At 62.9% G+C, this 15,491-nt stretch overlaps 1 protein-coding gene across 3 annotated transcripts; it reads right to left on the reverse strand.

Annotated features, from left to right (window-relative positions):
• Positions 1-3,425: 3,425 nt before the first annotated feature.
• TRABD (TraB domain containing) lies at positions 3,426-15,353 on the reverse strand. 3 transcript variants are annotated; one of them, XM_004438002.3, is made up of 10 exons: positions 15,273-15,353; positions 8,625-8,693; positions 8,163-8,241; positions 7,490-7,656; positions 6,758-6,898; positions 5,802-5,912; positions 5,573-5,712; positions 5,117-5,289; positions 4,927-5,038; positions 3,426-4,808 (listed from the first exon to the last, which is right to left on the reverse strand). In XM_004438002.3, exons 2-10 carry the CDS (start codon positions 8,655-8,657, stop codon positions 4,631-4,633), a joined length of 1,134 nt encoding a protein of 377 aa, XP_004438059.1. In that variant the 5' UTR covers positions 8,658-8,693; positions 15,273-15,353; the 3' UTR covers positions 3,426-4,630. The 3 variants fall into 3 exon arrangements, with proteins under 3 accessions (XP_004438059.1, XP_014648796.1, XP_087304832.1); XM_014793310.2 differs by lacking the exon at positions 15,273-15,353 and adding an exon at positions 14,086-14,157; XM_087448706.1 differs by lacking the exon at positions 15,273-15,353 and adding an exon at positions 10,170-13,128.
• Positions 15,354-15,491: the final 138 nt, after the last annotated feature.

Genomic DNA, 15,491 nt, shown 5'->3' on the forward strand with positions numbered 1-15,491 from the left:
CACAGCACTTCTCTCTGAAACAGCTCATTCCCTTATTTTCCTGTTTCTATGTCTCTTCTCCCCCAGGCTCTGGGAGAGCAGGAGCCTTGATGATCTGGGCGCCAGTCCCCACAGAACAGCGCCTAGCTCAGAGAAACCGCCCTATAGATGCCCCAGAGGTTAGGGTGAGCGCAGGGGTGGGTGGCCAAGCCTGGCCTTAAAGGGCCCCCCCCAGGTGAGGAGTTGGGGTCAGTGTGGCAGAATGACTCGGGTTCGGGTCAGAAGAGCCTTGTGGAGCTCCCCTGAGCCCACTGCTGATGCCCGCGTGGAGCACGTGATCCTGGAGGTGAGGGGGGACGATGACGCAGGGTCCCAATCCCCTCTCCCACCTGGCCCTGAGGTCAAACCTGAGACCGGGAGCTGGGCAGGAGACCCGTGACAAACACAGGAGCTCCCTCTTGGCTGGGGCTACTCTATTCCAGAAGCCCCACGAGTCTACCCTTAACTTCAAGGAGCCCCTCCAGAATTTTCTCCTGGAACTTTCACAGACCTCTTGTGAACTAGCTCTGCCCCTGGCGGCTGGGCGACCTCAAGGAACCCCTCAACTCCTCTTCAGCTCAGGGTCCTCATCCCTGAGATGGACAATGATACCACCTTCTGCATGGGGTGAGGGGGTCACACAGATGAGGGTGACAGTGTGGTAAGGTCCCCGTAGATGGTTGGCACCCTGGAGCCCCCTCCTGCAGCCTGACAGCTTACCTTCCCCCTGGACCTATCTGGGGTCTTCTCCACCTGGCCTGCTGGCAGAGCCCGCTGTTCCCAGCCTCCTTCCTATCTGCCTAGGAGACCCAGCCTGAGCCTGGTGTTACCCCCACCCCCTTCTCCAGGCCCTCGTCACCCATCTCCTGACCCCCTCACCCCACTGTCTTACCCACACTCTGGAATCTGGTGGGACTGGGTTATGGAGGGCCCGTGAGTGCCAGGCTCTGTGCCCTGCTGGCTGCCCTCCCTGAGCTTGCAGCCAGAGGGGACACCAAGTGGGTGCCAAGGGTTCCAGCAGGTCAGCACTGAGGGGCGGCAGCCCTCCCAGCCCTGGTGACCTTGCCTCTGACCTCACTGTTGGGCTGATTGGCCTCCTGGATGGGCAGGTGCTGCTGGCAGTGCAGGGCCCGAGGGGCCAGGCTGGGCAGGAGCTGGGCTCGGCCCCTCCTCCGTCCCAGCCTGCTAGGATTCTGAGCGGACAGCCGGGCTTGAACATTCAATGAGGCTTGGCTGCCTATGCGGCACACAGTGTTGCCCTCAAAGACGAGGCGCTGGGGCACTTGGCTACACCCCTGTGCCCCACAGGCAGCACGGCCCTCCTACCTCCCAGTCTCCAAAGCCCTATTTGCACTGCCAGCACCTCCCCAAGTCCAGTCTCCACTCTGAGTCACCGTCCAGCCACTGTCCACATGCATATCACAGAAAACCTGGGGCAGTCATGTCAGGGGCCTCCTCTGGCAGTGCCTGGGCGGATCCACGCAGGCCTGCTCCTCTGTCCGAGAGAAGAAGGATGTCGATTTGCTCCTAAGTGCTTTTTATTTATTTGAAAAATGAAACCTTGTTGTTTTCCTGCTTGTGAATGTAAGATAAATTTGCACTGTATTAAATTCAAATTCTCGGAAATAGGGCGGAGATTCCCAGTAACTCCCAGGCCCTGGGGCTGCCCCCCTAGTTGGGTGTGTGTTATTTATTCCCTACTGTGTAGCTTCCTTTTTTCACTTCGCATGGTATCCTGGGCATCGCTCTCTGTCCATTCCCTTAAAGGTGGACATTTAGGTCCCTCCCAGCCTTTCCTGACTATAACCGATGCTCCACAAACATCTCTGCGCCCGGGTGTGGTCTGAGGATGGACTCTAGAAGGCCAGTTGCCATGGCCGATGCCCCACCAGCAGTGCCTGGCCTGTCCCTTCCCCTGCCAACCTTAAACAGTAACATCTCTTGTTTTTGGCAAAGCGATAGACACAAAATATCTCCTTGACCCCCCACGCTACAGGCTGCTCACCTGGAAGGGGCGCTGGCTCCCTCTGGCTGGGTGGCGTACACAGCACTGGAGCCCTGTGGCTCTCCACCCAGATCTGAGAGCGGTTCCTCCCCTGGGGGGCACGGGCCAGGAGGGGTCAGGGCCTGGGAAGGGGCGGTGCTCTCCAGATGACCAGAACCAGAGCCCCAGCAGAGCCACCGCAACCATCCAGCAGACGATTTACAACCTTGGTCCTAGCAGACAGGCAGCCACCATCCCCTCACCTCCAGCCACACCTGCCTCAGGCCCTTTCTCTTTTGGAAGTGGCTGTCCCTTGGGCTTCATGCATTTGATGGCCTCCAGCCCTCTTGGCCAGAGGCTTGATTCCTGGTTCCTCCTGCTGCCCCTGGACACCACCTCTCCCCACACGGGTCCAACGTGGACCTCACCTGCTGCCCTTGGAGGGTCTGCCTTGGCTTCCCCACCTTGCTCCTCCCTGCCCAGCAGTGGTCTGGGAGTTGCCCCAAGTCCAGCTGAGCCCTCCTAACATGGGATTAGAGCAGGGCCTTGTCCTCGTCTGCCCCTCCCCCAGGCTGTTGCAGGCAGGGACCCAGGACCTGGGGAGGCCTGCTGGGTGTGGACCTGCGGGTGACAGATCAGAGGCTGCCCAGCCTGTGCCCAGCCTGCCCCTCCCTCTCCCACCTGTCCAGCCATACCTTGAGGTCCCAGCAGCACCATCTGTGGAGATAAGAGCCCAGTAAGGGGCAGCCTCGGGAGCCCTCAGCCTACCTTAGGATAGTGAGACCCACCAGCTCACCAGCCACTCTTACCAGCCTTTGATGCTGTACCATGGAGCTGGCCCAGGACACAGGCAGAGAGCAACGAGACCCATCACAGAGTGGGTGGGAGGCAGACATCATGGAGGAAGAGCCCACCCTGCAACCCTGCCAGCCAAGCCCTCTGTGCTCCCAGCCTCCCTCTGAGCCCGCCCGTGGGAAGGTCCACTCCACCCTCAGTGCTCGCTGTCCTCTTTCTGGGCAAATCCGAGCTGCTGGTCCCCACAGAGCCTTTTGTTCAGACCACTGGGCTCACCCCACCTCCTCCCCTCCCACAGGCCAGTGCAGGCCAGGGTCAGGGGCAAGAAGGGCGGGGACCAGGGGGGTGAGGGCAGGGGGCTCCTCTGAGCACACTTCCCCTTGGCTGGTGCCCCCACTGGACCAGGGTCCACCCGTGGGATGGGTGGATGCCAGAGCGCCGGGCCCTGTATCCTGGGCTGAGAGGCTGGTGGCGGCAGTAAGCCCCCCAGGACCCAAGGAAGTACCGCCAGCATCCCGCCGCTCAGCCCAGGCCCGTCCCCCCTGCTGCCCTTGTGCACTGTGGTCCAGGGGAGCACCCCCTCCCTGTCACTTGAGTCCAGGTTCCACACATTTCACAAAACAGGAGCTTCCAAAATAAGATTTTATTTCAGTTTCTAAGGAACGCGTACACGAACGCATGAATGACAGGAAAGACACGGTCCAGCCAGCCCAGGGCTCCCCGGCCCACTCATGGCCGTGGTTTCACCTGATTTGGTCAGACATGGAGTCAACACAAACAATCAAATGTGGTCCTGGGCCCCAGGTGGGCTGCACAGACGCGACGTCGTAAACAGACAACCAGGAGCGACTGACTGTGCACACGAGTGACGATTTGGGCGGAAGTGCTGTGTGGGCCGGCCGCACACCCCGAGGTGGGCACCTGCAAACTGGCGGGCCCTAGTGGACATGCCCTCCCCTCCACTGAGGGTCGGGGCGACCCCTGGGTCCCCCTGCCAGATGCAGAGGAAGCAGGTTCAACCCCCCACGGCCCGGGCAGGCGCACACCCGAGAGGGCGGCAGCCCTGGACCCCTCCACTGCCTGGAGGTGACCAAGGGGGCAGCTGGAAGGGCAGCGTCCCGAGGCTGGCCTGGCCCCTTGCTGCCAACGCTGACCCTCCCATGCGCTCACCCTCACAGGACGGAGACCCCAAGAAAAAGACGTCCTCTTTGTCCCAACCAGATTTAAGGCTAGTATTTCCTGACATTTGCTTCAGTTTGTTTTAAGTTAAAATTACCTGAGTAAAAATAAGTTCAGACATTTTTAAAAGCCAAAACCCCACAATCTCTGCAGCAGAGCCAGTGCTGGCGCACGTCTGGGGCTGCCAAGCTGCCCTCTTGGGAGGACGGCTCCCAGGAGCCACGCCAGAGCTGTGTGGGGCAATCCGTCCCTTCCCAGATGTGCCAGCCCAGGACCCACTGGCTCAGACCCCTCCGTGAGATGCTCCCGGGCCAGGCACTCCTGCTGCAGGCATGTGAGAAGGCACAGTGAGGCTGGGCCGGAGGCTGGTGGCGCAGCATGCACCTCAGCCCCCCCACCAGCTTGTCCAATCGATGCCCGTGAGCCCCGTGAACAGCCCCTGAGGGGGAGCGGTGGCTGGGAAGCCTGAGCTCAGAGCAGTTAAATAATTCTTTATTTGGGCAGGATGGGGGAGGGCAGGGGAGGCTGGGCCTGGACCCCCACAGGGGGTGGCACCCAGAAGCTCCTCAGGGGGCTGGCCCCCGTGCTCCTCGGCTGCGACACGGGAGCAGCCGCGTGCGGCCCCCTCGGACGGGGTGGCTCCCTTTGTCCTTCCTACTTGTGCGGCCAGGCCGTGGAGGCCCTCTGCAGGCAGTACTGGGCGGCGGGCAGTGACAGGACCAGGCTGGTGGCGCGGCGCCCCATCCAGTACAGGCTGTAGCCCAGCAGGCCCAAGAAGGCAGCCTTCACGGCCAGCCGGGACACTCTGCCGGAGATGGACGGTGGGGGGACGCTGGGGGAGGGAGGGCGGGCTGGGCCTGGCTGGAGGGCGTGTGCTCCTCCAGCCCCGGCCCAGCCCCCAGCCCGGCTCTGTGCTTGGGGAGTGCAAGGGGTGGGCGGGCAGCACTCACGTCATGATCTCCTGAATGTTGAGGTCAGTGGTCCAGTTCTTCTCGATGCCGGGGACGTGGCCCATGCCCACGACGCCCACCACCACGGAGGGCACGCACTTCCTGGGCTCGGCTGTCAGGGGAGCGATGCGTCAGCACCCACCTGGCCACGACGGGTCCCCAGGGAGCCCCCGCCCGGGCCAGCCGTCACCGTCAGAGGAGCGCGGCAGCTCGAGGCGCCGGGCGGCCTGCCTCAGCATGTAGGTCAGGTAGACGTCGCGCTCCGAGACGATGGTGCGGTGCAGGTCAGGGAACTCGCCGATCATCTCCGCCATCATCTGCTCCAGCAGGTCCTTCTGCTTGCAGCGCTCCACGTCGTCCTTGCTGGGGGCAGAAGGGCACGCTGCCAGCCCCGAGGGACGGGGCGGCCAGCAGGAAGCCAGCGCGGTTGACCCAGAGCAGGGCCTTGGCGCCCTTTGTTGGGATCGCCGAGGAAGGAAGGGGCAGGAAGGCCCTGTTGGAGGAGGCTCAGCCCCAGAACAAGAGGACATGCCGCATGGCAGGCAGGCCAGGCCAGGCGTGGGCCGGGCACTCTACAGGTTATCCCCTGGCTACTGGCTACTATTCCCAGAAGGGACTGCCTTCCAGGGGGCCAGGTAAGCCCTACCTGATAGGGTCCGACAGGAAACACAGGCCCCAGGCCAACTTGACCTTCTGCCAAAAGGAAAGTGCGGCGATGGCCCTCTTGAAGGTGACGGGGATGGGCCGGTCGCCCAGGTGGAACTTGCAGAAAGGCACCTTGCTGGCCTGGGCAGAGGCCGGGTGTCAGTTGGGAGAGCCTTGGCACCGTGGCGGCTCCTAAGCTCTGAGCACGCCCCCTGGGAGCCCAGGCCCACCTCCTTGAAGGCCTCCCGGAACTCGCCGCCAGGAGCCATGCCCAGCTGCTCAGTGATGTGGGCCGACACCTTCAGCAGCAACATCTGCATGAGTCCAGACATGACCCCGTTCTGCAGGGAGAGGGCGCCGCAGTCAGCGGCTATGCCAGCACAAAGCACAGGGTTTCCTGTGGCCACGAGGCGAGGCCTGCCCGTGCTCTGGGGATGAGCGAGGGCCCTGAGCCAATATCCAGCAGGGCCTGGCAGTGGGTGCCCACACCCACAGTGGACACTCTGAGGCCCCTCCTGGCCCTTCATCTGTCCCTCGGCCCTTTGAACAACCCTCCCAGGGCAGGCCCACCTCAGGGCCGCATAGTCATGGACTGGGTGCCTGACCTCTGCCCTGTGGACACCCCTTTACCCCAACCCCACCAGCCCAGACCCCAACTCCTCTGCCCACAGCCCCCTCAGGACGCCTGTTGGTGTGGGTGGTCCCACGTGGGTGGTCTCCGGCCCTGTGGCCAGGGCCCACGTGCAGGAGATGCGGGGGGGTGGGGTGGGGATGGTACCGCTTTGGGCTGGCAAGTGGGCCAGATGGCACTCTGAGACCAGCCCCTGTCGCCAGTGACCTGCTCAGCAAACCCAGGGTCCTTGGGGCCCCAGACAAGCTCCTGCCTTGCAGTTGAAGCGTCATCCGTCTTTTCCTCCCTTGTCTGAAACCCAAAAACTGCCTCCCCTCCCCCACAGCCCAGGGTGAAGGCTCCTCAACCAGTCAGAGCCCTGGAGTGGGCTGGCCACCTCTTCGCTGACCGGAAGGCCAGGCCCACCTTGGGCCCTGTCACCAGAGGGGCCTCGGGCTCACAGGTGGGCAGAGCAGGGAGCATAGCCCCGGGTCCCCCAGGGGCTCAGCAGGGCGCAGCTGACCGGGCAGGTGGCCAAGTGGCCGCACAGCCCGCCCGCCCGCCCAACGGCCGCACCTGCCTCACGGCCTGCTGCAGCTTCTCCAGGCTGATCTCCTTGGCCTCCCGCAGCAGCGTGCTCTCGTCCATCTTCAGCATGGACACGCGGTACTGGCAGAGCTCCACGACCACCACGTCGGGCTGCACCTCCCGGATGGTCTGTAGCAGACACACGGCTCACCCCCGGTGCCCCGCCCCCAGCGGACCCTGACCCCGACCCTGTGGGCAGAGCCCGGGCCAGGACCGAGAGGCCAACTCCCTGGGCGACCCCAACGCCAGCTCATCTGCTGTGGCAACAACTCAGTTCTTTTTTTTTTTTTTTTTTTATTTTTTATTTTTTTAAAGATTTTATTTATTCAGTTTTTTCCCCCCAAAGCCCCAGTAGATAGTTGTACGTCATAGGTTCACATCCTTCTAGTTGCTGTACGTGGGACTCGGCCTCGCGTTGGACGGAGAAGTGGTGCCTCGGGGCGCTCCCGGGATCCGAACCCGGGCCGCCAGCATCAGAGCGCGCGCACTTAACCGCTAAGCCACGGGGCCGGCCCATCAACAACTCAGTTCTTTAAGCAACTAAAAAGAGGAAGTTGCAAAATAGGTATACTTGTCTTTAAAAAGAAAACCCACATGAGACTGAGCATAGGGCCTGTGGAATCAGAAACCTCCTTGCGGAGGAGCGTTGGCGTCGTGGCAGATGCTCACGGGAAAGGGCTGTGGCCCTGCCGGGGGTCAGACCTGCGTGACGGGCCTCACCCTCACAACGTCCTTCTTGCTGTCATCACTGAAGTGGGCTGTGCCCACCACGTACACCCTGCTCCCATCCTCGGCCACCAGCTCTGTCACCGTGCGCGGCAGGTTTGGCCGTTCTCGCCGCCTCTTCAGCTTCATCTCCAGGAGCAGGTTGAAAGCGTCCACGTCGGCTGCAAGGACAGCGAGGTCCAGCTTGGGGCCTGGGTTCCAGGCCCTCAGGACTGCAAGGGCGCCAGGTGGGGCCGCGTGCACCCTGGAACCCAGACGGTGCCAGCAAGCAGCACCATCCACGGGGCATCCCAGCCTGGACGAGCCACCATGGTCCTTGCTCACCACAGCGTGGCCTGGGTATGGTGCCATCTGACCAGACCCCACCCTGAGCAAAGTGGCCTGGGCCTTGGCAAGCTCTGCACCCTCCATGAGGGGGAGCCCCAGGACAGGGAGGCCATGCAGGGCCAAGTAGCTACAGGGCAGCTCCAAAGCACCGGCCCTCCCGCCCCGAGGAGGGGGCCTCTGCTACAGCTCCCCTCACTCCACTTGTGCCCAAGAGCCTGTCCCAACACCCTGGGTGGGCCAGGGTTCACCACAAACTCAGGTCACCCCGTCCAAGCCCCCACTAGCCAGGCAGCTGCCCACCCCTCCTGCCCAGCACCAAGTGACCCCAGGGAGCACGCACACAGGTTCTGGGGTTCTCCGGAAAGTACCCTGGGCACCACCTCTGAGGCCCCCGACATCACGATGGGTTCCGTGTCAGCCTGCAGAGGGAAGGGGGGCGTTTGAGTTGGGGTGCCCCCCTCTCTGGGGCCTGCCCAGGATTCCTGGGGCTGCTCTACAACCTCCTGGAAAACCCAGGCCCTGTGGGTCACACTCCCGAGGACTACAAGTCTCTCCGTGACAATCACCTTGTATGCAGCCCACCCTGAGGGCGCCCTGCCCCACAGTCCCCCTCGACTGACCCAGGAACACCTCAGGAAACACATGAAGTTCTATGCAAAGAACAGCCAGAGTGACTCCAGGAGGCAACACCAAGGAGGGGGTGTCCTCTGGGACCCCACACTCTGCTAAGCAGCTGGCCCAGCCCTGAGCCCGAGGTTGTTCAGGAAGCAGGGCCCTGGCACCCCCAGCCCAGGCCTCTAACCTCCCGAGGTGGCTGCTCCTCCTCCCCCTCCATGGCTGGGTGGCAGCTCCCGGCACCGATGAGTGAAGCCTGGGGAAACACAGGAAACGTGTCCTCACCTGAAGCTCCAAGGCCATGCACAGGGCTCAGTGTGTCTCAGGGCTCAGACAGGGGCTCTGTCCAACCTAAATGATCCGTGGGTGGGACCGAGGCCTCCCTGCCCCAACACCACTGGCCACCAGGGTCCCCGGGGCTAAGCACAGAGCTGGAGACGCCCAGCTCAGCCCTGCCAGTGAACCTGGGGTCCTTCACAGAGCAAGGCTCGCCACCCCCACCTCCTGTTTACCCAACAGAGAGGAAGAGGTGGGAGCTCAGGCACCCAGGCCACGGGGGCGGCCGGGCACACTTGGACGTTTCCTTTTTGACTTTGCGACAAAGCACATTTTATAAAACTCCCTAAATAGAGAAAACAAAGTGGAAGAAGTGAATCTGTGTATCAAGTTAGCACTAACCCCCACAGAGGAAGCACTGCGGGCTCCTTTGGGACACAGCGCCATGGCTGCGGCCCCCTCAGGAGTCACAGTGCGGTGACAACACAATGTCGTCAGCAATGTCCACAGATGTCGGCGTGGCCGTGGGAAGGAGCAGAGGGGGCACCGGGGAAAGCCCAGGTGTCAGCGTCATTCAGAGACACCTTCACGCCTGGATGGGACCTGCGCATCCCCCAACATGCTGCTGAATAATTCAAACGAGAGTCTGCCAGAGCCTCCGGGTCCACCTACGAGTTACGTTCCAGGAGCCAGGGTCCTGCTGCCAAAGGACAGCGCGGCCGGCACACGCAGCCGGCGGGCAAGGCTGGGCCGCATCTGCCAGGGCCCCGATCCACAAAGCTGTTCGTAACGATGAGCCCACTGGAGGAATGTGACAAGTGACTGGAATTGTAATATTAAGGAACTGTTTTAATCTATTTCTAGTTGTGGCACAGTATCGTGGTTTTGTTTTAAAGAGTCTGTATCTGTCAGACGTGAACTTATGGAGGAAATGAAATGACCTCTGGGATGTGCTTCAGAAGCAGCCACCGGAGGACACGCAGGGTGGACCAGAGGGTGCCCGCCGGGGGACACGCGGGGTGGACCCACAGGGCTGCGTGATGCGCCAGGGCTCACTTCAGTTTCACTATCGCTACACATTTTTCATAACTTTCATAATAAAAAGGAAAAACAAATACAAGAATAAGAATGGTACTAGGTCAGTCCCTCCTGGCTCTGCGCCCTGCGGTCACACAGCTGCAGCGAGGACAGGCCCCGGCTCTGTTCCTGGCGCCTCTGAGCTCGTTTCCTCATCTGCAGCTGGAGGAACCATCTTGGGCAGGCGGCTCAGAGCAGGGGCAGGGCTCCCTCCCCGTGTCACTGAATGCCTGATCTGGCGTCCTGGGTGGCAGTCGGACACCGTGGGGAAGGGGGAAGGGAGCCGGGCCCTGGGCACTGCACTCCTCCCACTGGGTGTGCTGGCATCCAGTCTGAGCATGGGCCAGGCCTCTGCCCGACCCTGTGGGCGGCTGCTCACCTGGGCCTCACCACCAGGGCCTCCAACCTTGGATGCAAGGCACCAACGGAAATGCAAACAGGGAGCTGTGCCTGAAGCTGGGGGGCCAAGCCGTCAGGGCTCGGGGCTTGTCCACCTCTGAGGTTCCTGAGTCAGCCCAGAAGATGAAACTGGAGATAATCGAGATAATCATCCTTAGTCTAGCTTTACACAGGGAAGCAAACAATTCTTTCTTCTGAGCAGCACAAGGCTGCCAGAGTCTAGTAAAACTTAAGAAAACATCCTGTGCCGTCTTGGGGAGGCTTGTGCGACAGCCAGCCAAAGGGAAGCCACCACGTTGCCTTAGCCTTCCCTCCCATGGGTGTGGCGACCGCAGGTCTGGGCAGGCCTCTGTCCTAGCCTTCCCTGCCAGATTCTGCCTGGCCAGACCCGCCCTCCGAAGCCCAGGAGGCAGCCCGTGCTCGTGGGAGACAGGCAGGCCCCACTGTGTGACTTTCTGGGTCCTGACTCCTGCGAGTGGGGAGCATACAAGACTGCCTGGCTTGAAGCCAAGCCCTGAGCCCCTCGATGGCTGGGCCACCCGACTGCAGTGCCAGGACCTGGTCCCCTGAGCTCCCTGGCCTGCTTCCTGCAGCTGCTCCCCAGAGGCGGGCACCTGGCCTGGATGGGGTCAGGCAAGAAGGCCACTGAGCCCCTTCAGTACCAAGAGTCATGATTCTGAGACATGCCTCTCTCTCTGATGCTATCACATCTACACATTTTCCGCAACTCTGGTTTCCATCAACCTCAGCCAGGGCACTTGGTGAGACCCTGGTAGGACGTAATTTCCGTGGGTTATTAATCCCTCTTCCAGCAGCCTGCTCAACATATGCATTTTCAAATATTTATGGCTGGGAACCAAGCCTCTCCCAGCTGCCTGGACGGGAGCAAAGGGCCCAACCCCAGAGACCACTGGGCCCAGCCTCCATCTCCTGCACCCACAGGCGGCTGCCCATGGAGCACCCACATCCTCCTTGGTTTCCTGCCACACAATCTCTGGACCAATGAGTCCCGGCAGCTCATCACACCTCTGCACCCTGCAGCGACCAGCAGACCCCTGGCTGACACCCCAAAGTGGGATAAATGTGTCCCCTCCTAATCCAGACTCCAGGGCCCAGCCCTTGCCAGCCAGCACAGCTCCAGGGAGCCGGCACAAAGCAGGACACTTCTGCCAGATCCAGCTACTCCTCACTCCCCTCCAACAGCTGTTGCTGAGCAGGACTGTCCACGGAGCACAGCCTGGGGAAGGTGCTGGGCACAAGAGCGGGAAGACGCCTCCGGAGCAAGGCCGCCTAATGCCAGGCCATCTGGCACACAGGCCAGCTGGTTTGCCAGCTGCCAGCAACCATGCTGTGGGGCATGGCCATGGGGCTGGTCAGATCTCAGACGGGACACTTAGCACTGTGCGGCCTTGGGCAGGATGCTTCAACCTATAAGGACTCTTAGCTCCTGCCTCCAAGGCTGAGGCGGTTAGAGTGGCCACCCAGCCACCCCACCTGTTCCCACATAGTAGGCCCTCGCCCGGCTGCACAACACGCGCCACACTCAGCTGCCACTTCAGCCCACAACCTCTAGACCTCTCTGGGATTCCCTCAACCGCGGCATGGTCTCCTGTCCCCAGGATGGAGGGCAGGGGCAAAACCCAAGGGGCACGCGAGAACCAGCGGCCTGGCTTCAGGAGACACTGAAATACAAGTTCCCCAAGGCTGTCTCCTTGTCTGTGGCAAGGGACACCACCGCTATCTGGCTTCGGAAATTATAACCCTCCACACAGATGACAGGAGGAGAATCACCCACATGCTTCCAGGAAAACAAACTCCAAATGTGTGGGAGTTCCTGACAGCTCCGACAGGGCCCATCTTGTCGAGAACACCAGAGAAGGCGCCTGGTTAAAAGTGCAGGAAAAGCCCCTCTTGTATCAGGGATGCCTCGGCTGGTGCAGCTCTCTGAGTTGTTCTGTGTTGGATGAGGTCATTAGCATCTGAAAATGTTATGCTGGGTATCCATTTCAGGACAGAACCTGAGCACATCAGACAGTTCACAGGGTGAGTGGCAGGCCACAGGTTCGTGTCTGCCCAGCACAGGCAGCTGTCCCCTCTCCTGAGTTCCACTGCTATGGACTGAATTGTGTGTGTCCCCCCAAATTCATATATTGAGGCCCTAACCCCCAAAGTATTTGGAGGTGGGGCCTTCGGGAGGTGATTAGGTTCAGATGAGGCCAGGAGGGTGGCGCCTCATGTTGGGATTAGTGCCCTCATGAGAAGAGACATCAGAGAGCACTCTCCCTCCACCATGTGAGGACACAGTGAGAAGGAGACCATCGGCACGCCGGGAAGAGCCCTAACCAGCAACCAAATCAGCTGGCACCTTGATCTTGTACTTCCAGCCTCCAGAACTGGGAGAAAAGTATATTGTCTAAGCCGTCCAGCCTGTGATACTTTGTCATGGCTGAAGAGCAGCCTGAGCTACCCATCCACTCCCACTCACCCCTGTGAAAACTGAGAAGCCAGAAACTGCCTCCCAGACCCCAGCCTGGCGTCCTAGTGCTGCCCAAGAACTGACCAGCACCAAAGAGGGTTCCCAGAAAACCCTTATCTCCCAACCAACCCACTACGCCTGGTCAGAAAGCCAAGGGTCCCAAAATGGACAAACCAGCAGGCTGCAGAAAGAAATGACTGGCTGGGAGGCAGCAGGGTGTGGCCCAAACCCCTGGCCTCCCCCACTTCCCCACTTCTGAAGCCTGGGCACCCTTGGCCACTGGAGATCCCCTAGGTCTAGCAGGACCTGCTTTATGGTGCTGTGGCAAAGTTTGGGATCAGGTAGAGGACACTTGCCAACTTGCATCTGAGCTGGAGCCCGGCTCCTTGTCCATCACACCTGGCTGACCCTCCTGGAACCTGGACGCTGCCCAGTGCTGGTTCCCCACACTGACCACCATTGCAGGGTGCTATGTATGGGCCTGCCCAGCCACTCTGCAGGGCCCTCTCCTGGCGGTTTTGCCTGGTAGCCTCAGGCACCACAGTATCATGGCCGTTCTGCAAGGCTGACCAGTGGCCTCATGGTCAGGGCTCCCTCCCAGTCACACCACAAGGAGGGCAGCAGCAGCAAAAGGGACAGACCCAGAGAAAGCCAAGCCTGCAAAAAAGCGCAGTGCGCGCCGCCTGCACATCTGCCTCCCCAGGGGACGCGGAAAGCCAGGAGGATTCCACCTGGAACCACCCTTCTCCTAACGTGGCTGTCAGGACCCCACAAGCAGCAGAGGACTTCCGAGCGCAGTTCCCGGTGGTTGTGGAGAGGCTGACGCCAAGGCAGCCATGACTCCTTTTCCTGGGACAGTTTCTACAGAAACGCGTGTGCGAACTTTGCAGCAGTAAGTTACGTCTCAGCACAGCCGCTCCGCGGAGACAAGGAAGGACTGACAGGCCTTCGGAGCCTGGCCGGGCACGGCGGGGGACCTCGGGCGGCTCTATCCATATGGCAACCCTCCTCCGCCAGCCCGAGGGGCCCGGGGTCTCCACCGACCCTGTCACCGCCGCCTGGGGAGGTGGGGACCCGCGACGCACCCCGGTCCCCGGGCCCGGGCCGCCTTCCCCGCCCACCGCTGCCCCCAACCCCGACCTGACCCCTCGACCCCTGACCCCGGTCCCGGCCCCGGCCTGCTCCACCCGAGCCCTCCAGGCCTCGCGACCTTCGCCCTCCACCTCAGCCCGGCGAGCCCTCCTCGGAGGCCGGGGCTGACCCTTCCGGCCGAGGCCCCACGCTGGGACCCGGCTGGGCCCGGCCCGACGCCCGGTGGCCCCCGACCGCGCCCGCGACCGGACCCGACCCGACCCCGACCCGCCCGCCGAGACCCACGCGCGCGTCACCCCCTGCCCCAGGCCCGCGCCGCGCGGCATACCGAGGCGGGGGCGCTCCTCAGCCGGCCTCCACGCGGCTCGTCGCCCCACCGGACAGGGCGGGCCGGGGTCGCGGGGCGGGCGGCGCGCGGCACGCCGGGAAGCGCAGTTCCGCGCACCGCCCGCCCGCCCCGGCCGCGCGCCCGCGCGGACTACACTTCCTAGGGGGCTGCGCGCGAGCGCTCGCGGACTACACTTCCCAGGGTCCCGCGCGCGGGAAGCACCGCCCCGCCCGCCCCGCCCCCGGCGCCTCCTGTCCCAGGACGCAGGCTGCAGCGACGTGACCCCGAGTTCGAGTCTTCGTGCGCCGCCCCAGCAGGGCAACCTTACGAAGCGCTCTTACATTTCCTCACTGCAGTTCCCAGTCTATAAAATGGGGATGACTTTCGTACGGCGTCCACGGGGTGGTTTTGCATCCAATGATACAGAACCGTCAATCCCGCACGAGAGGGACAGCCCGTAGTGGGATGCGCGGACGTGGGCTCGACCCGGCCCTTCCGGGCGGCGCGCGGCTGGCCGGGGCAGGGGGCGCCGAGACTCCCGCATGGCGGCCAGGGTCCCGGTGAGGGCTGGCCCGGCCGAGAGCCGGGACCCCAACCCCCGGAAGGGCCGGGGCTCAGGACGGGCGGACCCTAGCGGGCTTGAGCCCTCGTCCCGCTGGCAGCAGAGGGGCCCAGTCCCCGAGGGTCCCGCGGCCACCCCCCGAGGCTGGACCCTCGTCTCCATTTGGCCGAGCGGGCGGCGGCCAGCGGCCTCGGGGCGTGGCAGGGGGCCGCCCAGTGCCCCCGGCCGCCTGCCCCTCCCCCGGCCAAGCGCCCCCGCACCCCGGCCCCCGCCCTGCAGGCGTCCGGCATGGTGTTGACAGCCTGGCTGAGGGGCTGTGCGCACTGGGCGCTTGGGGGCTGTGGCCTGGTGGCCGGTGGACGACGCGGGCTCCCCTGGGCTCTGGGCCGCCGTGCGCCCACTGCTCGCTGCCCGCCAGCTGCTGCCCGGCGCCCTCGCCCACGACTTCATCTTTGGCCACACCTCCTGGCGACCGTGGCTGGGTCAGACGCCGGGGAGGTGGTGGGTGTGGTGATGGCTTGCCTGCTGGCCGCGCGCGTGGACCCGCAGCCCATCCCCTCGACCCTGACCCTGGCCAGGTCCACCACCCCCCGCCCCCCGCCCCCCCGCGGCCGCACGCCCTGACCTGTGCTTGCCCTGGAGCCAGGACTCCAGTCTGCAGAAAGCTCTGGGTCCCCTGCTCCGGCCGTCGGCGAGGGGAGTGGGGCTCCCTTTAGAAAAAAAGAAAGGAGAGAGACATGGGACAAGCCACTCTCTGGGGCCACCAGCTGGAGTGGGGGCCTCAGTAATGACTGACCCAGACTGGCTGTTCTCCCCTCAGCCTGGAGCTATAAGGACCTCCTGC

This window comes from Ceratotherium simum, chromosome 25 (assembly GCF_057802395.1).
Source record: "Ceratotherium simum simum isolate JZ-2026a chromosome 25, ASM5780239v1, whole genome shotgun sequence".
In the NCBI taxonomy this organism is placed as follows: domain Eukaryota; kingdom Metazoa; phylum Chordata; class Mammalia; order Perissodactyla; family Rhinocerotidae; genus Ceratotherium; species Ceratotherium simum.